At 42.9% G+C, this 24920-nt stretch overlaps 1 protein-coding gene across 5 annotated transcripts in view; it reads left to right on the top strand.

The window, feature by feature from the left end:
• The window catches only part of ITPR2 (inositol 1,4,5-trisphosphate receptor type 2), a 425347-nt gene that overhangs the window by 76463 nt on the left and 323964 nt on the right, over positions 1–24920 (top strand). For 3 of the 5 annotated variants that reach the window (XM_019498344.2, XM_006270092.4, XM_014607327.3), the window contains exons 3-9: positions 761–876; positions 2355–2441; positions 3131–3289; positions 8753–8851; positions 9659–9742; positions 11276–11422; positions 12859–12954. In XM_019498344.2, coding sequence (XP_019353889.1) covers positions 761–876; positions 2355–2441; positions 3131–3289; positions 8753–8851; positions 9659–9742; positions 11276–11422; positions 12859–12954 — 788 coding nt within the window. Of the gene's footprint in view, positions 1–760; positions 877–2354; positions 2442–3130; positions 3290–7252; positions 7346–8752; positions 8852–9658; positions 9743–11275; positions 11423–12858; positions 12955–24920 lie in introns of those variants that run through there. The other 2 variants (XM_019498346.2, XM_019498345.2) reach the window with 2 other exon arrangements.

The raw sequence follows: 24920 nt of genomic DNA, 5'->3' as shown, positions 1-24920 counted from the left end.
CAAGACAAATACATTAAAGGTGGTAAATTGCTCAGATTGTATTGGAAAAATGTCTATGCAAGGTACATTATTGTCTGGGTCCATGGAATGTTTCTTCTGTATGACTGTAAGGATTGAGAAAAGGGCATTTTGCTAAGTACAGCAGAAAACTTTGTAATCAACCCTGCTGTTGTGGGATAATGAATAGATATTGTTTGCAACCCTTAAATCTAACTCTCTGATAGAACAAAAGTTGGAGATCAACTTTCATTACTCTCCTATTTATCCTGTTTTTTAACCAGTTAAGGGAACTGGCCGCAGTGTTAACATTCCTAATAGCTTGCATCTGACTGACTCTAGTTTTTTTTTTGTTTTGGCAGTACCAAAAGGATTGGGGTCCAGACGTTTGAAACCAAAAACCTAGAATGTTTATTTTCAGGGTTGCAGAAGTAACATGCTTTCAAATAATACAAAGAGTAAATACCAAGGTAAAGAGTAGGGTGAAAAGGCATGCAATTTGGCATATTGCTTGTGGACTGCAGCTTGGTGTTGGGGTTGTAGGGAAGTTACATAATCACTCAGGAAATTAGGAGCTGCAGAAGGATTTATAGTTGACTCAGCTATTTTTTCACAGTTATGGTATCATTACTCTCTATCTTTTCCATCTAATCTAAGTTATGCCTGAACACAGTGGTAACACGATATTGTATAGAAAAGCATCTAATACAGAAGGGAAGTGTCTGTCAACACTATTGATAGGTATTTTATCAATTTTCTGCAGACTGCCTTTTCAAGGTGTGTCCTATGAACCGGTATTCAGCACAAAAGCAGTACTGGAAAGCCAAACAGGCGAAGCAAGGAAACCACACAGAAGCAGCATTACTTAAGAAACTACAAGTAAGAGACCCCTGTATTTGTAGTCTTATCTTAATCTGCAGGCTCTAGACTAACAATATCATGCAACAACAATAGCAAATACCTTGGGAATGACCAGGATGATTGGTCCATATGAGGACTTTCTTTATGTTTTCCTTTCCCTGCCCACTTGCCTCCTCAACTGGCTTTTATTTCCTTTCTTTGTCCTGCCTCAGAGGGTAAATTGGGAGCAGTGTCTTTACTTGCTTTCAGGGGCTATTTTGGCATCATGTCTGCTTATTAAAGAACAAACTGAGTTAATGGGGATCAGGCCCTTATTAAAATTCAGTGGGTCATTTTAGATTTGAAATCTAGGAGTTGGGTAGAGGGGCCATTTCCTATACCTTTTAATACAAATGTCTCCAGTAAGGCTGTTTTTCTTACCTCTGGCACAAATCAGTAACACCCAAAGTAGTGCAGAGCTCCCCCCTTTTCAATTAAAAGTTTGATGATGAGGGTGCTTGGTGGTCTGTGAGAAATGTTGAGATGTCACAGCGCTTTGTAGGTCCCCAGAGTTTGGGAATCACAGGCCTAAATGATTTTTTCTTGCTTGCTTAGTATCACATGAACATGTCTCTTGCACAAGATACAGTGGTTGTGGGGAAGCAATTCTGTCACTGGAAAGGGATTGAATTGACAGCCTCAGAGGTTGGGTGAAACAGGTTGACCTGTTGACATGATGTTACACAAGAAAGGGGCATCATTCAGCACTACTACCTCAAGGCATAGGGAAAGACAAACAATGGGAAGGTAGGGTGCTTTGAACTAGGGAAATGGAAATTGGAACTCTGCACCTGATTCTTCTTGAACGTAAGCATTTGCCTTAGCTTCTGATCTTGTGACATGTCTTATGTGAGCATATTTGTGTGCTTGTACTGAGCCCTTCTGAGGTTACTGGGACTTTTGGCAGCACAATTGTCTGCCAGCACATGGCACTGCAGAATCAGTGCCTCAAGCTTCTATAAAATACGTATAATTTCTGTATGTACTTTGAAATGTTTTTGAGAATCTTGGATGAAGGTACTATATACCTGGAATATATGTTAGGTGTGAAAGGTAACATAACTGGAAGCATTTAGGAATATAATATATCTGTACCTTTTTGAAGCATTCTTTTTTAAAATATTGATCGCCTTACAAGAGAAAGTGAGGAGGAGGAGCTGCTCTAAGTTTTTAAAATTTGGGATAAAATACACTGAGAAATAATTTATATTTCTGAGTATATTCTGGATAATATAAAAATTTGAATGATTATACAGCATCTAGGTGATTTATAGTGAATAGCATTCTATTGTAGAAAGAGAGACTACATTTAAGTGGTTTGCATTTCTAGTGCAATAAACTCTACAGATTGAAGAAGGCTTTTTTAATGTGGTGCCATTTCCTTTACTTGTTAACCATTCCAGCAGCTGCCTCCTATTATTGATCTCTTATTTAAACAAATAATGATTCCTTTGCAGCATGCAGCAGAACTAGAGCAGAAGCAGAATGAAAGTGAGAACAGAAAGTTGTTGGGTGAAATCGTCAAATACAGCAATGTTATACAGGTAAATCACTGAAATACATCTGCCTTCTCTCAGAGGTGGAAAGAAAACAGTTGTTTCATGTCAGAGAGGACTGGAGACGTGAAACTAACCATTGCAGTTCTGGTTGTCATAGAGCAGGTAAACAAAACTTGGTAGAAGTTATAATATTTTATTTGTATTTCTTTTTTTAAAGACTACCAGAACTAGTGCATATTTGTTGTCTAATTTATTTGCAATAATGTGCATTTCAGCATGTGGCTTTTGTTGCTTCCATCTGGAATAGGGATGTAAATATACATATTTTATTTCCACTATATATTTCAGTATAATTGTTGAAAAGCTGCTGTGCAACTTAAATTAAATCACTGGCATCATTTTTTCTTTGTGACATAAATGTGAGAGATTATGTTCTCAAGCAGTATAAGACTTTTCCTTAACAGATAGGGTTGAATAATCTCATTAACAGGTGTCCTTTATGCATAGAATATACCATATAATCTCATCACTAATGTTTTTTTCTGTTCCTTTTTGGATCTTAAATACAGTAACAGTTTTTTCAATACACTTTGATGGTGACTTCTGGATTGATTTTTGTCTTTATTTTTCTTTATGAAAGGGATGAACAGCAGCTATAATGCTTTTAAACAATCCCCTTTCCTGACTAGGAGAAGGAAGATAAGAGGAATCCTAATTATTTGTTTTATCCACAGTTACTGCACATAAAAAGCAACAAATACCTCACGGTCAATAAGAGATTACCAGCTCTGTTGGAGAAGAATGCTATGCGGGTCTCACTGGATACTGCAGGGAATGAGGGGTCCTGGTTTTACATCCAGCCATTTTGGAAACTGAGGAGTGAAGGGGACAATGTAGGTGAAAATATTGAGCATAAGATAAGTTGTTTGGGAGAAAACAGAATTGCAAGAAAAATTTTACTTTCTTAAGTACTGGCATCAATCAGGTCCCTCAAAGAAATGGGACATTTATTTTTCAATAATGTCTTTGCTTAATATACATTGTATAAATATAGAATGTCACATCAAATTACATAGTGAAAATAGTGGTTTGATTCTGCTCTCTGGAATATTGCATAACAGGAAAGAATTTCTGTTGGTGTAAACAGTGTAACTGACTTCTGCAATGCTGTGCTGATTTATACCACCTGGGAATTTGTCTATTGTGTATGGGAGTGGTGGGGTTGTGAGAAAAGAGCCATTAGATTCTGAAATGAACTTACAAACTGCAAAAACATTCAGTGTAAAAGGCAACAGGGCATATTTCTAGCAAGTATGCTACATTTCTTCAATATGTTCAGCTGCTTGTGTCCTCTTAAAGTGGATATATATATATGAGAGGTGTAGGGAGAAAGCCAGTCGCTTCTTCAGCGTTTTCTGCATGAAGTGAACAAAACTCTGGCCTTTCTATGTAGGGCTTATTTTAGAGGACTGTAGTGGGTCTCCTAGTTGGTGTTTTTTCCACTCTCCCCTGCCTTGTGGAAAAAAAATGGCCTTTGCAACCCTCATGCAGGGAACCATAAGCTGCAGCTAGCTCCTGAGCTCAGGAACAAATACACCCCTAACCAAAGGATTTCAGCCCCCTGTTTTTCAGGGCTTCTGATTGTACTTCAGAATAATACAAGTCCACCCAGTGAGTCCTATTCCATCCCCAATGACCCAGGGTTTTGTGTAGCCACCTGTCTTCTCCATTCAGGGTGAAACTCCAAAAACTATTTAGCTGGGAGTTGAGATAAACCTTTCTGTGTCTTTCTCTTTCCTAGCTTGCTGCAAGCTATCCATCAGAGCTGCATAGGAAGTCAGGCCTTTTGCCCTGATCAGGGACTCCTGCATGAGCATACCCACTGCTTACACCTCTCCTTCACACAGGCTCTAAGTCTCCTGTTTCCAAACACTCTTGCACTGAGCTGGAAACACTCCCTTATGTTCCCTGCCAGGCAGACGCATCATACAGTTTTCTGACTCCTCCTCAGATGAGTCTTATCACCTTCTCTATTACCTTCCCTATGAGTGTCAAACCAGACTGACAAGTCCCTAACCTTTCCCTCCAGGCTGCCCTTTTAGGAATAGGCAGCCTTGCTACTGGGAGGATGTAGGAACACTGCAGGAACTCTCCACTTGTCCCAGCAGCAACATCCCTTCCTATCTGGCATGCAGTAAGGGTGTGTGAAATAGGCCCTAATTGATTTGGATTCAGCCTGAATTGGGGACAGTGATTCAATTCATTGATTCGGATCACTGTCCCTGATTCAATTCGGATGAATCTGAATCTGAAGATTCGATGCTGATTTGGAGAATCATTGATCTGGCCATAGACAAGGTTTAAATGTTTTTTCTACATACCTTGAGGTACCAGGTGCAGCTTGTGAATGCTGTGATGCTGGGGCGGATGGAGCGTTCCACAGGAGTGCAGGGGGGGGGCCCTGCATGCTTGGCGGTGAACCTGGAAGTCCTTCTAGTCCGCTTCCAGGTCTGCCGCTGAGTGTGCGGGGGGGCCTTTCTTGGCTCGGCGATTGGCCTTGGGGGGACCCCATGTACCTCCCCTCCGGACCCAGGAGGAACCAGACCCCTGTGCACTCCCCAGCGGACCCAGAAGTGGACTGGAAGTGCTTCTGGTCCACTTCTGGGTCTGCTGGGGAGCCCCCCATGCTCCTATGGGACGCTGCATCCGCCCCAACATCTCAGCATTCATGAGCTGCCTGGTCCCTCGAGGTATGTAGAAAAACCATTTACAGCTGTGTCTACATCCGAATAGTTGAATCTTTCCGAATCTCTCCGAATTGATTTGGAGGGTTCTGATTTGATTTGGAGAAATTAAACAGTTCCTTGATTCGATTTGGATTCGGAGATTTGACCACCAAATTGGGCCAAATCTCCACCGAATCAGCGACCAAAGCTTTGCACAGCCCTAGCTTTGCACAGCCCTAGATCTTTCCTGCACCCATTCCTTCTTGTATTGGGTAGTGAATGCTTACCACTTGCTTGCTCCTTTAGCAGCCAATTTATGGAGTGCTTTTCTTTCAAACCACTTGGCACTGCATAAATAAGGCCTGTTTGAAAGGTAACCCAGTGGACGAGTTAAAGACAGACTTTTGGCTAAACTGCTTCCATTCCCCTTCATCTTAGATTGAATGTTGTGTCAGACTTTATTTGGACAAAATATGTTTTTATAATTTAATTTTCTGTGTTTAAAAAAGAAAAAATACCTTTAATAACATACACTTTAGAAAGTCTTTATCGCTAGTCCTTAAAACTTCAGGGTATTATCTGGATGATTCTCACCTTACATCAGATAGTCTAAGACAAATTGTGCAAATACAGATTAATGATGGACCATCATGTCTCAACAAAGGAAATTATGGTTCATTGTGGGACTAGTATATCTATTTACAATACATTCCCCTGGGAGCTGCTGGAGTGTATGAGATTTGTATCATAGCTCACCATGGCTGCTTAAAATTGTGAGATTTACTTTTCTTTTTATTCTAAAAGAAGGAACTCTCTTTATATGTGATAAAAATTACATCTCTGGAGCATTTTTATAGATGCCTGGTTGAATCATTCAGACAGTCTATGGCTTGGGTTCATTATAACATCCAATTAGTTACGCAAGTCAAAAAATAATGAAAGGGCATTACTGCGACTTTACAGTAACTGATAGCAATTCTGGGCCAATTTCTGACATCCTTAGTCGAGCAAAACCATATCTTGCATCAATAGGATTGTTTATTGATTGAGGCTAGAACCTATCTCCATAGAAGTGACTAGCTAAACTCCCCGTGACTTCATCTCAACTAGGATTAACTCAGTATTGACTGTGGATTTTTGGTCCTCTGCCACTTCTTATTTGCTTAGCATTAGATCTGGTGATATGCCAAGAGTGGTGAAGATGCTCAGGTACCCAGCAACCTGCAGGATGGTTGAACCTAATATGGACAGCACAGGCCTAAACTTGGGCTGTACAGGCCTGTTTGGGACTTTGGGGTAGCAAGCCAGCGCTGAAGTCTCTGTTGCTGCACTTTTACTGGTAATTTTACACATGCAAGTGAGATTAAGGCTCTTGGTTATGCCTGTGATTGGTGTAGTCACACTTCTTGGTCACAGTATATCTGCAGAGATATCTACGTGTCTTTACTCCAGGTTTGTATTGGACCTTGAGGTTGCTCTGAATTATGCCACCAGTACTAGCCCTCCTAGATGCTACTTCACTAGCCTGTGGTTTCAAGGGTGTAACAGGTTCTGGTCCTGCCTTCTATGGCTAGCATGTCCTCTACACCGGAGGGTGGGCAGGAAGGAATTGTTATTTCCCTATGCATGAGAAACCCCATCTGGCTTTTAGGGATATTACAGCTCTCTTTTTCATTTTGTTTTTCTTATTAGAATAAATTGCAGCTGGCCCAAGGTAGCCATCCAGAAGAATAAATTGTCCCTTTGTTGCTCTCTGTGTTTTTATTTCTTCAGAGTCTGGGGGGTGGGTGGAGAAGCAGGCTCTATGGAATCACTTCTGTAGAGGTGGGAAGCAAAATGACAGCAGCATGGAGTGTTACCCAGTGTGTCAGTATGTCAGCCATTATAGCTGAGCCACCACAGATGAGAAGCTGCTGGTGTGGACTTGAAGAATGCAGGTGAGAGACTGAGGCTGGCATTGTGAGATTGAGTCACAATTTCTTTCCCATTGTGTATTGAGGGCATCAGAGGTGTGTCTCTCTCCTCAATCCTGTCCCTCTTCAGTCCCCTCAATGACCTTTGTTTAAATGGGATGCTTAGACGTATGTATTTCTCAGTCCTGTTACTGTTATAATACAGCTGTATTTTCAGTAGAGTTTGAAGTCCTGACTCAACTCTGCAGGATGCAAGCCTGGTGATTTATTTTGATAAATGAATTGTCTGGTCTTAACTTCATATATTACTGTAAGTAAAGTCTATCTGAAGCATGGCATGCAGGAATGCATTGTATAAATAATGCACTGTAAATGCACCTTTTTGTCATTATCCTGGATTCCTTTAATTCATTTCTTTTTTTTTCTGAGATATGATTGGATTTTATATGTATTCTGAGCATGATGGCACCTTTTTAAAACCAATGTCTATTTAACTCTTGTTAAAGAATGTGAAACCTATTTTTTTCACCCCCTTCAAAAATGTGCTGTATTCATCTGTGTTAATTTCAGTGATGTTCCACAAAAGATGAGTTTGGCTGTGTGTTCATGGCAAATGTTGATCAATGCAGAAATCATCTGTGTGCATTTGTGTTCTGAAGAAGCATGGCTCATGCAGCATTTCACCTGGCAGTTGTTAGATCACAGTTTTTATTAGATACTTTGTAGTTTTTTACGTGCATGTGTCTATGTGTGTGCTTAGGCATGCTGTGAATTCTGTAGCCAAATCCAAGCACCAGCACCAAAGTTTTAGCAGAGCTAATGGTGTTACTCTGCTTGGATTTATTTCCTTCCTCAGGTATGAGCTGAATTCTTAAGACACATCACTACAATTTTAGGTTGGAGACTATTTTAATGATTTCTTCAGAACTAACTTCCATTTGCAGTTTAGGCAATGCAAAGGGGCTGGAATCTGACTGTAGCTGGTCATCAGGGAATTCCCCTAGTCTAGGGTAGGAGAATCTTTTGGTTGGCATATCTGATCCCCATGCCAAACACCAGCCCCTTTGTTTTGTGAATTTCAAGGCAGAGGGAAGGGTATGCTTACACTTCTCTGATTTTCAAATGGTGAATAATCCCTAGGGAAACAACCAGTGGATATAATTTATAGTACCCCTGAGGCTACTTTAATTCATTCCAGATCTGAGACCATAGTAGTTATACATTTTGGTGCAGGAAAAACTTGGCTGCTCTTGTGGAATCAAATATTTATATATATATTTTGGGAAATGGTGATTCAGGGCAAGAGATGTAGATGTATCTTGGTGCCAAACTCCAGATTATTTTCAGGGTTTGCTTGCTGTTTGGCTCATAGTACTTGGGAGTGGAGAACAGTTTAGAGCCACTTCTATCTGGATTTATTGCTTTTACAGAACTGGAATTTATAGGCCCCCAGGACTGTTTTTCACCCCAAGTCACTGTTGAATAATTGAGTAGCAAGTTCATTGAGATTGCTGAGATTTATTAGTGTGAAATCTTGAAACCAACCAAGTTGCATAATCTGATTGACTGGCAAGGGTTCCTTGATCCATGAGTTTAGCTGTACCATAATTTGGCCAAGTGATCTGAGCATGCTGAGTCAAGTTTAAAAAATGTAGTATTACTTTGTTTCATTGGATAATTACATATGTCTAAATAGTAATTTATTTCTGACCTCCAGGTTGTTGTGGGGGATAAAGTTGTACTGATGCCAGTCAATGCAGGACAGCCTCTGCATGCCAGCAGTATAGAGCTTTTGGATAACCCAGGCTGCAAGGAGGTGAGTTCCACATAAGAGGTGTAGCTGCATGGCAGAATGTGGTATTCCCTGCCCCATCATAAGCTAAAAGCCAACAACATACACCAGCCTCAGGTCTGTTGACACTACCACTAAGAAAATGGATGGTCCACTTGGCAATCTAAATGAAAACCAAAGTGTGTTCATTCTAGGCAAAATTTTGCATGCCTCCTGAAGGCTCTTGAGTATCTGAGGACGTGTGCACACTATGTTCATGAACTCTCAAGACAGGATGTTCCCTAGCATGCCCCCCTCTCATTTCCCCCACTTTGTCTGCCAAACCTACAAATCCAGCAGTGAAACTGCTTTGGGAATGTCCTCCCCTCAGGTGTTCTCAAGACCTTGGTCTCTGCTGTTCTTGAGAGTGGCTTTGGGGAGTGCCCACAAGGAACCTTTCTGAGTTTGATGCATGCGAACTGGACCAGGAGAGTAGGAGATTCTTGGGAGCAATCAATATCAAGAGTACCAGGGAGTCACTGATGTAGCAGACCCCAAAGACCTGCTTCCTTAGTAAACACTGCAACCAGATGTAAATGTTTGCAAGACTGGACTCTAACAGAACATAACATTTTGCCTGCTGGACAGCCTTCATTGTCACTGTTCAATTATCAAGTTGAATGTGATAGTAAGCTTGGGGCCTGCTTTCATGGTACTGCACAAATTGAGCAAAAGATGGTCTCTACCCCAAAGATTTTACTGCTGCCTTTTAACAATGCTTTACTCACTTTAATATGTAAGAGATCAAACAGCTTCCAAACCTTTAGTTATATTCATATATTTTTACAACAGGTAAATGCTGTAAATTGCAATACAAGCTGGAAAGTAACTTTGTTCATGAAATACAGTAGCTACCGAGATGATGTACTTAAAGGAGTAAGTATAAATTACATATTTTTAAACTTTAATTTCAAGATTCATAGCTATTATGACATCCTCAGGTTAACTGTTCCTAAGTGAAATATTGCAAACAACAAGAAATAGGAAACTATCTCTAAAGCAAAAACTTGATATCCTGCATTTTAATGGATTATTGTCACTACCTCATAATGCATACCACCACCCCTCCTGCAATTTTCTAAGCTGTAATTGTTAGAAAGTGGCTACTCCTGGCACCCCAGAAGGGAGGATAGGTACACTACAGTGATAGACAAGAGCAACAACTGAGGGCAATCTTGTGAAATGCCTTGAAAAGATGAAGCTTGTATCTGATACAGTAGAAAAGAGGGATATAATTAGGGGGATTTGGAGACGAGGGCTATGATGGGTGGCTGTTTTCTTTGAGGGAATGAGAGGCCATGCAATTAGCAGAAAGGTCAGAGACCTGGATGTTGCAGTTTTTAAGATGGGGAATGATTAATCGGGAATGAGAATTAAAACTGTCTGAGCAGAGAGGGGAGGTGGAATCTTAAAAAGGTTGTGGGAGATGAAGTGGGATGAAGTTGACTTGGCCTGGGTGTGTGGAGCAAGGTAAAGGAAGGGGTCAAAGCTGGAATTCCAGAGATGAAGAGAGAGAGCCTTGATTCTCCGCTGCCTGGCAGCTGGCATAATTATTTGCTCCTGTTTTCCGACCATGTATATATAATGCAACTAGATCAGAACTCTAGTATATTATAAAAACCTGGAGATGTAAGAAGTAACATAGTGTGGAAGACAGTGGAGAATTGGACATGTCAGTTCAGCTTTAGTTATGAGAGAGGTAAGGTAGAGGAGAAAAGTCTCCCTGAGAGCATTACTGATGGAACAACCAGTTAGGCAGAAGGAGAGTTAAGAGGGGGTAGCACTGCAGAGTAAAGGAGGCCAAAAAGTGAAAGCAGAGAGCCTGTGTGATAATAGCTGAAGCAGCTATGTTTTCAAGAAGGATGAGAAAGGCAGTGGAAACCTCATGAGCTGGCGAGGTCCCTGGTAAACATGATTCTCCAGCATGGGAGCACCAGCACTCAGCCTTTTGCAAACAAGGCCTTGTGCAGGCATAGCTGGGGCATTGTTTCCTTGGCAGAATGCAGGGCCAAAGTTGTGAGGAGGAGTGAAACAGAAACTCGATTAAAACAGTCTCCTAAAATTTGAAAATCAGCATGAAGTTGTGACCACAGTTGTATTCTCATTGTCTTTTCATTGTCATCACTATTCTTTGAAGTAGGGTTTTTTAAATTCTATTACCATTTTATATATTTTCTCTCAGCATACATTTTCAAATTCTAACCTGTTCATTTTCTGTGAAACTGAAACGTGTCTCCCTCAGCAACAGGAGAAAAAAGTAAATGGAACCCACTTCCAGCAGCCCACATTCCCACTGATTCTTATGGTGTTGGTGGAGTTGTTCCAGTTTTACATGGTTCACAGCCTGACCTAGAGAATCTCATTGCTCTGTTTTCTATTTACTAACCCTTCCCTTTCATTTTCTTCCAGGGAGATGTTGTTAGACTGTTTCATGCAGAGCAAGAGAAGTTTCTGACTTGTGATGAATATGAGAAGAATCAACATATATTTCTTCGCACAACATTGCGTCAGTCAGCCACTTCTGCAACAAGTTCCAAAGCACTGTGGGAAATAGAGGTAGTTTTTGTCTATTATAAATATTTTAGGATACAAAGACCAGTGTTCAGTAAAAATACTTCATCATAACATGAAAAATTCATGGTCATTTGATATCATCTCTCAGTAGCTATTATTATCTTATGAAGCAGTTTGGGTAGAATGAACATTTATGAGATGCTTTTTTTGCAATGAATAGGCATGGGGAGAGGGTGTTTTCTTTCTTTATATGTCTGGCCCATCCTATCCTGTGAAACCTGCAGCTGCAGGGGGCCCCACAGCTAAGCTATCCGGCTTCTTTGTGGCAGGGGGCCCCAAAACTATTTCTTGCAGGGGGCCCCAAAAAATTGTGGGCCAGCACTGGTCCTGAAATAAAAGGGAAAAGGGTCAAATCCAGATCTGGTGTAAATGGTGCAAATTTTATCCAAGCCAGAGATGTGACTTGAATCCTTGGGATTTTTCAGGCCAAAACTTAAGGTACTTAAGGAGTGTACATACCTCGGTGATTTTGCAGCCATGGAGCAGGCTTGATTTGGATTACTTTTAGTGATTTAGACACTTACTAAAAAGGACTTTGGGGAATTGTGTCTACAAGACTGATTCAGATTTGGCCATGAGAGTCTACATGAACATGTATTTTGTTAGATGTACACACTTCGCTGATATATATTAGAACTTTTATTACTTGAGTCACAAAGTTCCTTTTCCCAAGGATCCAGAATCCTGGACAAATATTATGCACTGAAAACAGACAGTTTACAAACTCCTATTTTTGCCTGCCTATGCGAGGTACACCGCTGCAGTCCTTAGGCAGTGGTCACTTGGCCTGTGAATGGGAGAACAGAAATACCTGATTGGAAGGCAGTTAGAAAGATCAGTCAAGGACATACAAAGAAGAACATCCTTCTCAGTTCAAATGAGAGTGTTAGTCAGTTCAAATGTTGAGTCAGTCATTACTTACTTTGGTGAAGTTTATATAGAGTTCTGGAATTTCATCAGCTCTCACAAAAAATAAAGGGATTAAATTTTGCCTTGCTTAATGCCTGTACAAATATAGAATAACTGCATTCGCTCCATCCAGTTCATAGGGACTGCTTTATATTCATGCCACTGAGCAGAATTTGGCTTGTAATGTTTGCATTGGCAGATGAATTAAAATATGAAACATGGAAGGAGGTACACTTCCTGGTGCACAGTGAGATATAAATATAAACAGCTGTTATCTGTGGCAGTTAAGTGGTAATGCATAGGATTTCTCTTGCTTGCAGAATATTTCTAATCATGTAGTTTACATAAATGTATATTGACTATTGTCTGGATCAGCTGCAGTATAATTAGTATCTCAACATAATTAAGAGTTACTCTGAATGCATGAGGTGACTTAGCAATGACCTAGGTATTTAAGTATGATCCTCAAGCTTCCTGGTATGACTGTCCATCTGTGTTTCTGCTGGTAGGTTGTACATCATGATCCATGCCGGGGAGGAGCAGGACAATGGAATAGCTTGTTCAGATTTAAACATCTAGCAACTGGGAACTACTTAGCTGCAGAGGTAAGAACAGCATCTAAATAAGTGACAGCATGTGACAAAACTGCAAGAGAGCGCTGCATGCCATGCAGCTAAGTACTAGACATTCTGCTAATTCAGAGCTGCTAAAGTATTACTAAGAAACGTTTTCTATATGGCATGACAAATATAAGCTGGTTTCAACTGTGCCATTCAAGCTTCTGTCATCACTGTACCAGTGCATCAGCTTTACCAGTGCACATCACTGTTTTTGATTTAACAGAATTGGATTGATTTATATTACTGCTTTTGCTTCTGCTTTATCTGGGGAGCTTTTTGCGATTAAATCAGAGTACTCATTTTTGCTGACCCAACCAGCTATATATAGATTGAAGCTTTCTTGAGTTTAACTGAACATAGGGTAATTACTAAGGCTGATCAAAGAAATCAGGGAAGGAATAGAAGCAAAACTACTGGCTTCTCTTCTGATGTGAAAGAGTAATTTATTTTTTACAGGCTCTTTGATTTCCCTGTCTTTTTATTAAAAAAAAAAAAAAAAAAGTTTTCCTTCATGCTAATGAAAATCAAGAGCTGGATCTTTGGCTGCTGTGAAGTCAATAGCACTCTTGTCAACTGACACCAGCTAGATATGATCTGTTAAAGCTTGTCTATATTTGATTTTAGCCAAAAAGGCTGAGATGCTGATGGGAACCTACCACAAGCCTAGGTTAGTGCAGTCCTTCTGAATAAAATATAGAACCCATTGTGTTCAGTCCCCCTCAGCACCAGTTCTTTCTCAACTCATGGTGAGCTGCAACATTACACACATTTTGACTTTCTCTTCACTCCCACAGCTGAACAGCACCTTTCTTTCCCATTTCCTAATATTTGTTTCTTTACCATCCTTAAATGTCTGTCAGACTTCATGAAACATCTGTGTAAATTAGAGGCTGTATTTCCTCCTCTCTCTACCTGTCCCATGTGATTGGTGTGGCCCCATCCTCTATGAGGTGGAGACCAGGCAGCCCCATGCCTCACCTTCATATAAATTTTTGGAGGATCCCAGGGCTCATGACAAGAACACCCAGTTGTAGTAATGAGTGGAGGTGCTAATTATCATATGGATTCATTGTGGGGTACACACATGCTGAGTGGTGTTGAGCTGTGGGGTCACCATGGCTTTAAATGCTTTTTAGTCTCCTGGGGCTTGGCCCAGTGAACTGTGTGGAAAATCATGAGCCTTTTGGCTTTGGACTAATATCATGCATAGTTTGTATTATGTGTAGGTTAGTATAGAAGTGCTGCTCAAAAAGTGTGGAGTAAAAACCATGTAGGAGTTTTCAAAACAAGAAAAAACATTAATTCTGGATGAACAAAGTCTATAAGTACCCATAGTAATTTGCCAATATGCAAATTACTACAGGTATGTTTATTTCAAAGTCAGTGTTTTGTCAGTGTCTTGTGTTCCAAATTTTACCCTCAATTCCATGTGCTCAGGGAACAGAGCCTGAACAGGTGTGGGAAAGGGGCTGCAGGTGGAGGAAGTTGGTGTGGAGCAGAGGCACAGGGGTCACCTGACTCCCAGCCACTATTTTCCCTGCTGTTGCCATGGGAGGGGGACAAATTCAAGACAAACCTCTGATAATTAAATTTTATAGCTGAAAAATTATTTAAAAAATATAATTTTTCCATATATAGAATCTAATTGTTTGGGGGGGGGGTCATCTTAAATTCATGGTCATCTTAGCTTCAAGTAAATATGGTATTTGTCCTTAAAATGGTGTATGGGGAAGATCTTGAGAATAATTGAGAAGCTTCTTGAATCATTATCTTCAATTTCTAGTTGGGAAAAGGTACCATATGGGCTCTGTCCTGTGTCTGGTTTTGTTTAACATCTTTATTAATGATGTGGATGACAGGATTGAATGCAGCTTTTGAATAACACCAAATTGGGTGGAGTTGCAGATACTTTGGAGGGTCAGGGCTATGATCCAGAATTATCTGGATAAACTGGAGAAATGGTCTATAATCAATCAGATGTAATTCACCAAGGACTAGTACAATGTTCTGCACTTGGGACAGAATAATTGTGTGCAAAAATACAGACTGGAGAATGACTAGCTAGGCTGCAGTGTGGCAGAGAAGGACCTGGAGGTTCCAGGGGACCAGAATCTGAATATGAGCCAAATGTGTTCTTGTTGCAAAAAAAACAAACCAAAAAACAACCAGCAATAGCATGCTGGGTGCATTAACCCAAGAGGTAGGAGGAGGGTGGCACAGCAGGTCTTCTTGAATTTGCCAAGTTCCCCAAATTTCCCTCCCACCTATGCCCAGTATTTCTAGGTGGCTGCTTCTAATAAATGATCTCTGATTGGCTGTATTTAAATGTATTTGTTAAACTGAAACTTTTGGAATTGGACTGAACCAGATCTCTTGTGGACTTGGAAGGTGTCAGTTAGTTGGGATTTATATACTCAGGTAGAGGGAGGGTTTCTTATCTCCTCTCCTTTCCCATTGTGGAATGTTGTTCCTGTTTCTTTTTTACCTTACTTTATGGTTTTCTCTGACAAGGCTGTTTTGGTTTTTACAAATGCTCTAAGCATTTTAACAAAATATATAGCAAAATAACATCTAGTACATTTGGTTACATCAACCACTACTGCTACTATTTTAAGATAAAGCTATGATATAGTATATATGGATTATTTAATGTATGGTCTTCCCTTATCTCCTTTCAGGTCTTATGCTTTATTAATTGTGTTTGATGCCTTCCTTTACTTGCTAACCAATTTAGTTGCCACATCTGCAAAGGTTCACACTACAGTTCCTCAGAAACAGGCTTTGGGCCTTCTGCTTAGCAACATTTTGCAGCTTAGCCCAGGCCCCTTGAAATTGGCCAGGGCTGGCAACAAATCTCCATCCCTGGAAATTTTCAAGAGCAAATTTTCAAAAGCAGGTTGGACAGACACTTGGCTCGGACGTTTTAGTCAGGGAAGATCCTGCTTTGAGTGGGGTGCTGGACTAAATGACCTTGTGAGGTCCCTTCCACTCCTATTATGTACCTATGATCCTAAGTGTATCTATTGAAGTAAACAGCTATGAGTTTATTGATCACATCTGGTATGTATTAGGCCTTGTTTATGCTTTTAGGTGTGTACCTCTTTAATGAAATGTGTGGTTTTCATACTGAGGCTATGGACAAATGTACTTTTTAAATTGCTTTAAAATGGGGGCGCTGGGCTTCCACATGGGAGTGCACATCAGCTATTGCAATATAAGTGTTATATCTGCAGGCTCCTGTAGTTATACAAGTCATTGTAGCTTTATCCCTGAATGAAACAAGGTTGAAGTGTCAGTAGCTTTCCTACACTTGGATCAATACAGAAGTACACAGGTATAACACACATGCTGGTGCTTTAGCTCCCCTAATCCTGTTACAGCAGGTGTGGCATCTCTCGTGTGCATGGTGAGTACTGTACCGTCCCCCTTTACCAGAGTGCCCCCTCAACTCTCCTGCCACGACTTGTTGTTGGGTGAAAGGAGGGGTTCAGTGGTGTTCCTCTTCTCGGGTGACCTGGTGACGGAAGTACTCGCATTCGCACCACAATGTTCCTTAGGGCTCCGCCTCCCCTACACTCCATCCACTTGCCAACTGCTTGGGCGTTAGTCTCGTTGTTCCACCATTCCCTGTAAGCCCCTTTACTAAGGGGTTCGGTGTCAGCTTCAGCACCGGTCAGTTGTCTGGATGTTAAGGCATGTGGAGCCCCAGACCCTGGTGCCAGAGGGCTGGGCTCCTGTTTTCTCACATCTCTGTCTCTCTCTCTCTCTCCCCCTGAGAGAGAGATGCTTTTATAGACTCTGAAATACAGGCAGCCGGGGATTGATCATCCCTAACCTAGTGCAGGGGCGCAGGCACAATACCTGCAGCAATGCTCCTGCCAGCCACCTGAGTCACCGCCTGCCCAGCGTGCTCCCTGCTGGCTTTCTCCCTCTCTCCTCCCCACCTGCCAGCTTCCGGCAGGGTTTTTAAACTTCCCATGGCAGCTTCCCCAGCCGCCGCAATTAGCCTGGTGCTCCCCTGCCTTGGGATCAGCTGTTAAAAGAGCCAGTGTAATGCCGGCTCGCACGGCCACGGCTCTGCTTGTGAATAGGCAAAGAGAGGCCAACTCTATGTAATTAGGTCCTGGAAATCAACAGCACAAGACTTGGTGTAAGAGGACTTTAAACAGGTTAATTATTTTTATGAATAATACTCACAGTGAACATTAGCTGGGACATAGCTTTCTATGTAGGCAAAGTTGGCCTACATAGAGTTGGGGAAGGGGAAAGCGTTTCTCTCTCATCAGGCAACTGTGAGCCTGTAGAATCCTTATTTTTTCATTTAGTTTCACGGCAGTGTAGAACTCAGTTACCTGGAGGTTGCTTCCAGATCGAGTTTTTAGACTATGTGGGGTTTGTTTTTTTTAGTGTTCTTGTTAAGTCAATATAACGTTCTGATAATTTGTATCTGCCACGGCTCTGGTTCTAGCTCTGACTGCGCTCCAAAAGGTAAGTTTCCTGGAATGTGGGGGATCTGTTTGTTCCCCACAGGGGCTCTTGGGGTTTCCCCCAGCCCCCTTGGTGCCTGTAGGGGCTTCTTGCCACCACAGAAGGCGTCAAATTCAGAGTCAGACCAGACCTGGATTATCAGATACAGTCTCATTTCTAGTTCTTTCCTAACCAGGATTGAGAATGATAGATCCCCAAGGCATAGAAGTACCAGTCATTAGGACTGTGAGACATTTCGGCAGCCGTTTCATTTCAGAGGTGTTGCAGCCCATTTTGGCGCCCAAAACACCAAATCCAAACCAAAATGGAAAGCTCTGAAACATCTCGAAAACAAAATGAAACCACCTGAAACATTTCAGAATGTTTTGGAAGTTTTGGAATGTTTCAGAGGTGGGCTTGCGGGGAAACAGAAACTCAGAAGGAGGGGGAAGAGAGGAGGGGAAGGACTGCTCTGATATTGACATCTATAGCTGGCTAGTGTCTGCGATCTGTCCCTGAGCTTTATCTTAAAAAGCCATCATAACATGTGCCCACATGCATCACCTTCATCACACTGGTGGTGCCCTCCCTTTATGAAGCATGCAGGGAGTACTTGAGGGAGGAACTGTACCCTGCCAGGGTTGGGAGGCCTGGTGGGACTGCTGGTGGTGCGGCAGCCCCCAAGAAATGCAAAGTCTGCAAACCGCCATGGTGAAAGGTGAGTAGGAGGCGCCTTATAACCTCCAGCCACCACACATGCAGAATCCTGGCTAGGGAAAGCCCAGACCTATAAGATCTTTGAGAGGCTTGAGGCTTGCTGGTTGCAGTGGAGTTGTGAGGCTCCAGGTGAGCTTAGCTGCCTGGGATGCCATCTGTGAGGCATGGGCTGCAGTATAGGGTAGGTATGGAGCTGCAGAATGGATGTCACCGCTAGAAATCAGGGGCCTAAATGCTTAGCCTAAAAGCTTAGCAAGCTTTTGGGTTTAAAACCCTTTTGTCAGGCTGAGGAAGCGTCTGCAGTTGGTGTGTATGCTCTTCCTGGATGGAAGGAATAGTAAATAAGCCAGAGGCCTGCATGCAATGCAAGCAAGAAAGCCAATCAGTGAAAATGTAAACTGAGGTGTCAGGGGGTGAGGGACAGGCTGGGTGCAGGTGGGGAGGGGGATGTAGTAGGTACAAGTGGAGAGGTACCTTGGGAAGTCAGATGTCGGGCAGATTATAGTATGTCATAAATCCCATATCTATATTGAGTCCATGAGTTTCTGTATCTAGGAGGTTGATGAAGTTAAGTTCATAGGCTCGTCTGGCTTCTTTACTATTCCTTCTTTCCAGGAAGAGCACACACCAACTGTAGATGCTTCCTCAGCCAGGTGAATGGTTTTTAAACTCGAAAGCTTGCCAAAATAAATTTCTCCAACTATTCAGTTGGTTTAATAAAAGATATCAGAGGTACCCTTGACTGGTCTATGCTGGGGCTAGGGCCCAAAGTGGGGTCAAAGGGCCAGGGGCCCACTGCGAGGAATGCCCAGGGCAAGAGGCTCAGAATTCCGACTGGCCTGGAGGCGGGGCCAGGGCCTAAGGGGGAGCCAAAGGTCCTAGAGAGGGGACCACAGCTGGAGAGGGTGAAGGATGCAATGTGTGAAGCATGGGCTGCAGTGTAGGGGAGGTATGGAGCTGTGGAATGGATGTCACCCCAGGACACCTAAATGGGAAGCCTCCCATCTGGGAAACATCTGAATCAGTTTTCCATCAAGGTGTGGCAGGGAAAGAGGGGTAAGTGGTTGTCCCAGAAACAGGTGGGTGGGCAGAGATCTAACCGACACTGGAAGGCCCCCTATTACAGGCTTCCATCCCTGCTTGTTTGATCCCGCTGTGCGCACCCTCCCCCCCCTCCCCCCACCCCAAATTTTGCTTTGAACAGTTGTAGGTGCAGTTTCCCAGAAACCCCTGCATATATGTCCTTGAAACCTGGAGGCTTCATGGCCTCAGATGCAGCTACCATCCCTGCTGTTTTCATCCCGCTGCTCCTTAACATACACACAGGGGCCCACTGTAAGGAATCCCCAGAGCCACAGGCTCAGGATTCTTGCTGGCCTGAAGAGGGGGCCAGGGCCTAAGAGGGAGCCAAAGGTCCCAGAGAGGGGACCACAGCTGGAGGGGGTAAAGGTTGCAATGTGCGAGGCATGTGGCACAGTGTAGGGGAGGTATGGAGCTGCAGAATGGATTTCACCCCAGGACATCTAGATGGGCAGCCTCCCACCTGTGAAACATCTGAATCAGTTTTCCATCAAGGTGTGGCAGAAAAAGAGGGTTGGGCAGTTGGCTCAGAAACAGGTGGGTGGGTGGAAATCTAACTGGCACCAGGAAGGCCCCCTGTTACAGGCTACCATTCTTGCTGGTTTCATCCCACTCTGCCTACACACATACACACACGTGTCATGAGTTTTGCTTTGAACAGTTTGAGATGCCATTTCACGGAAACCCTTGCACCCTATCTCCTTGAAACCTGGCAGAAGGGGCTACCATTCCTGCAATTTTCATTTGAATCAGGCAAGAAATGACAAAGTTATAGGCATTTTAGTGATTCCCCATTATAGCCTATGGCAGAATCACCGAAACAGTATCAGAACTCCAAAACAGGTTTGGCCAAATTGAAATGGAACAGTGATCCAAAACACCAAAACGAATCACTGTCCCTCTGAAATGGCCGAGTCCAAAACCGAAATGAAACGTAGCCATTTCGTACAGCCCTGCCAGTCATCTATTTACTTCAAGAACCGTTGTTGTTTCTAGCCTTTTGACTAGTTCTAGTTCATATGGTGCACAGTGTAACTGAAAAGCTGGCAAACTTAGGAACCCGGTCTGTGCTAATGCCTTGAAATCTTAGCTGGCCAGTTTGTCTTCACTGCACTGCAGAGGTGTGTGCCCTGAGCACAGTTTTTTCTGCAGCTGTCTGTCTTGTCTGAAGCCAGTTGGCTCTATTATATATTTATTATTTGTATTACATTAGCAGCCTGATATCACTGGCATGTTGTATTGAGTACACATAAAGAGACAGTCTTGTCCTGAAGAGCTTACAGACTAAGTAGAGTACAGTGAAAGAAGAAAGGTTCTTCACTGGTCTTTGGGAATAGGGACCTGAAATGTAGAGACTTCAAGTGCAGCTGCAACTGTGCAGGTGGGCTGTCTGGCACTCCTTTCATCTAAGACCAATTGTTGAAAGATTTTAGGGATGACATCTTGAATCCTCAGGTAAATTGGGGTGGTACTTCATGGTGGCTACTTACAGGTGTAAACCCCACCCCTCCTCCCAATGGTGCTTTGCCTAAAACTCAGCATACCCCCCTGCTGAGCCCAGCGCATGCCCAGAAGAGGCATCATGTTAGTTGGACCTGGGCCACCCAACACCTGTGTAGGTTGGGTGCTGTAGTGATGCATTTTTAAATCTAAAGCTGATTGAATCATCTTTAGATAAAAGCACCAAAAAACTCCGTTGCAATGCCTGATCTACGCAGACACTTCAGTGCTAGGTCGAACTAATATGCTGCTGCTTTTGCTAAAGCACTTTTTTTTCCCCCCACATCTGTCAGCAGCCAATATACTGTATCTGAGTTAAGGACCTTTACACCTTTGTATTGATTCCCACAAGGGAATCTCTAGCAATCAGACTGTCAGTATGGAGAATAGGCTAGACACAGTGCAGTAAAAGCTGGAAAAGAGTTTAGGCTAAAGAAAGGTTAGTTACTGTAACTTAATAGTGGCATTAACTGCGGTGTCTATGAAGTGTGAAATACCTGTTAACAATGATACTAAAGGTAATGCTGTAATAAAAACCTGTGAACTATCTTTTGTTCAGCTCACATTTGAGGCATAACACACCAGCCAGACATCGAGGTCAGAGATTTATAAACAGGCAAGCAGACACCTCGTGTGTGTGACCTTGCTTTAAATCAATTGGGCAGAGCTGGCTGAGTATTTATCTGTACTGTTGCAGTAATGGGAGATTACTCATTGCAGGAAGTATCAACAGCATCACCCATTGCCATTACATATTTTTATTTAAGCTTCTATGATAAAAGATAGCTGGGGTGGAATAATAAATACAAATAATGATGAATAGTTTAAAATTTTTATTGTAGCCTACTGGTACATCAACTATGCCATTGTAAATACGGATTAATTGCTTTTTACACTCAGCTTTTAATAGCTGCACCCTTCCATATATCTGCTGGATGAGTACCATACAGGTTTTGATAGCAGAGTTTGGGTGGGAAGGAATGGCATGCCAAGTGATTTGGCATGGGGAATTCTAAACCCACTATCCCAAACAGTGGAACCCTAAAATTTAACCAGAACTGGACCAGGTTCTCAGCTGGAAAGCCCACAGGAGAAATCCTGACCCCTTTGAAGTCAACAGGAATTCGTCAGTGATTTAGGATTTTATTCCAGAGAACTGAGCCACATCCTTGGTTGAATTCAGTGGAACTGGGCCACCCACTCAGACCCAAACCACAGGGTTTGAGTCCGATATACACAGAATCAGGAGTGTTTAAGAGAAAGTTCTATTACAGACATTTTTTTCCTAGCACTGGTAATAGCACAAGTTCTGCAATTGATTTTTTTTCTTTTAATGTTAAAGATGGTTTACGAGGTTAGTTGAAAAATTAGAGCACTTCAAAGAATTGCAGATTTTCCTAGTATTTTGTCTTTTCAATGCATATGTCCAGACTAGAATGCTACCAAATATGTCTGTGTTGACATGGTGCACTAAACATGAACAACCTTACAGATGCTTCAGGTTGGACCCCATACAGCTCTGATTTTCTTATGACCAAGCCTAACCTTTTCAGTCTTTTCAGTATTCTAATCACTTGGATAAAAACCTCTTTGAACTGAATGGTGGCTTATTGATTGTGCTCAGCTAAAAACACATCTCCAAACAAAGAGAGAGAGAGAGAGAGTGTGTGTGTGTGTGTGTGTGTGTGTGTGTGTGTGTGTTCCTGTGCTTACAAAACTGGAAAATCCTATACTGAAAAAAAATAACACTGGGTTTATACGGACATTAAGTGTGCAAAGCAATAAAAGCAGGTAATTCAAGATTTATCATTTTGTAGATAAGCTGGAGATGTTAAACAACATGCTTATAAATATGCATGAAAATATCGATTCATGGGTGGTCCCAGTGGTGTTTTTGTAGATAACTGTGTAAACAGCAATACAATGTTGATAAAACAGTAAATCCAGATGTAATACTGAGATGATGCCATGTTAGAAAAGTTCATGATTATTCTATTTTACTTAGGCCAGAACTTTCCACCAGTAGAAATCTTTCTGAAAGGAATCATACAGATGTTTAGACTGTAGCTGGCCCCTCTCTCCCACTCTCCTCACCTTCCAAAGACTAGGAAAGGCATGGGAGCTAGTGCCTGCTTTACTCTTTCCAGTCCCCAAGTGTGGGGAGTGGGGAAAGGGAAACAACAAGGGAAAACTCCCTATGTCTTTCCCAGACTATGGGTGGGTAATATTCACCAGGGAGTGGCTGGGGAACAGCTTCCCCCATTCCACTCCTGGTCTCCAGGAGCATAGTAGAAGGAGCACTGGGGCAATGCCTCTGGTCCCTTCCCCAAGCCAGACAGTGCCCAGCTTGGGGAAGGGGCTGGGGACTTTGCCTTGCTGTTCCTTTTTCCTCCTGCTGGAGCAAAGCCCCAGACTGAGGACTTGCTCCTCTTTGCTTCCAGTCTCAGGGAGCAGAATGGAGGGTGCAGTGGGGCAACCCCCCACCTGCTTCTCACTTTGGGACTCTGGAGTGAGAACTAGGCAGGGGACAACACTGCTCCATCTTCTGTGCACTGGAAGCTGAATGGACTGAAACCCACGGTGAAGCCCCCAGCTGCTCCACACACCTAGGACTCCAGTGTGAGGAGCAGGCAGGTGCTTTGCCTTGCTACTCTGGGGAGAGCCTCCCTAAGCCCAGCACTTGACCCTTCCGGCTTCCCCTTGCTTATTGTTCTGCCCAGCTGGGCAGCATGGGCGGAAATTTAAAATCCAACTGGGTTTTGAGGGGCTTTTCCTGAGCCTGCTTCCTGGCCTCATTGGCTTTTAAATCACTGCTCCTGATGCCCACCTAGACAGTGCAGGAGGCAGCGGGGAGCCATTGGGGTTGGCAAAGCCCCATGCCTTGTCCTGAAATAGGGGCTGCAAAGAGTAGTGGATGATGCTCCCTCATCTCCTGGACTAGTCTGGGAGGCAAAGGGAGGAGTGGGGCAAAGCCTTGGTGCCTGGGAGCCAAGCGGGCAGAGCAGTGTAGCAAAGGCCCCTGCTTGCTTCTTAAACCAGAGTCCCCAGAGTGCGAGGAGCCGGGAAGGAGCAGCTGATGACTACTCTTCTCCTTCCCATCCTTTCTGTAGGTGCAGGCAAGAGCAGCTGCCTCATGCCTTCTAAGCTGGGGTGACCCTAGTTTTGGGAAGACACAGGGGCCATTCCCAAGGTTGTACTCCTCTGGTCCCTGGGGGGAGTGAAGCTGGGAGAAAGTTTACAAACATTTATTTTCCCAGGAGAAACTGTCCTTGGACTGACTTCTCCCTTTTTTGGAATCAGCTTCTTTTTCTCTCAGAACTTTCCCAGATTACGGGTCTGGGAGAAAGTGTGACCGTTTGTGCGCTTTTGGTTTCTACTGGGAGAAGCATGATTCTCCTGCTTGAAACTAAAAGTCTGTACTTGGCCTTCACTGAACAGATGAGGGCTATGAGGTGTCCTTGAAAGATTTGGGAGTGAATTGACCATGGTAAATGTGTCCTTAACTCGTGCCATGACTATATTTTAGTCGAGCTAAGATAAGTTACAAAGAGAAAATGGCAGCCTGAATTTTGAATTTTATAGGGATCATAAAAATTAGAGAGAAACAACTGGCTAAATCACAAATATATACTCCTACCAGTGCAGGGTATAGTTTTCAAAGTATTGCTTTAGTTATATTCCAGTGGTGCCCAGGGATCTCAAAGTAGATCAGGTCCCTTCTGTTCTAGGTATTGCACACATTCATGGTAAGAATCTGTCTGTGCCTCAAAGAGTTTTAGTCTCGGCCCTGAGGAGTTCTTAGTCTAAGGTAAACAAGAGTGGCAAAGGGACAACAGAGTTGAAGTGATGTGTGTGCATTTCAGGGGCAGAACCCCAAGTTGAAGACTATGCCTAACCTGCTTCTGGGGTACTAATGAGTACATGGCCTAGAAGCCTGGCCCCAGAAATGAGGCAATGAAATTGGCTTTGAGAGTGCTCCTACTGCCTCAGTTGAGCTCACTGTCTCAAATGAGTTTGTGTGTGCTGATGAGAGATATTCCTAGGGCAGCTTTATTGCCTCCCTTCTGGTTTTGGTGTGCATGGGGTGGGAAAGGCTGGGCAGGGCCAGGTGGAAAAGAAGCACTGTAGAAGCAGTGTAAACCTGTCCTCAGTCCAAGGCTCCATCCACTGAAAAAACTGCTTCTCAA

This window comes from Alligator mississippiensis, chromosome 4, assembly GCF_030867095.1.
Source record: "Alligator mississippiensis isolate rAllMis1 chromosome 4, rAllMis1, whole genome shotgun sequence".
NCBI lineage: Eukaryota > Metazoa > Chordata > Crocodylia > Alligatoridae > Alligator > Alligator mississippiensis.
This window is presented reverse-complemented; position numbering and strand designations above follow the sequence as displayed.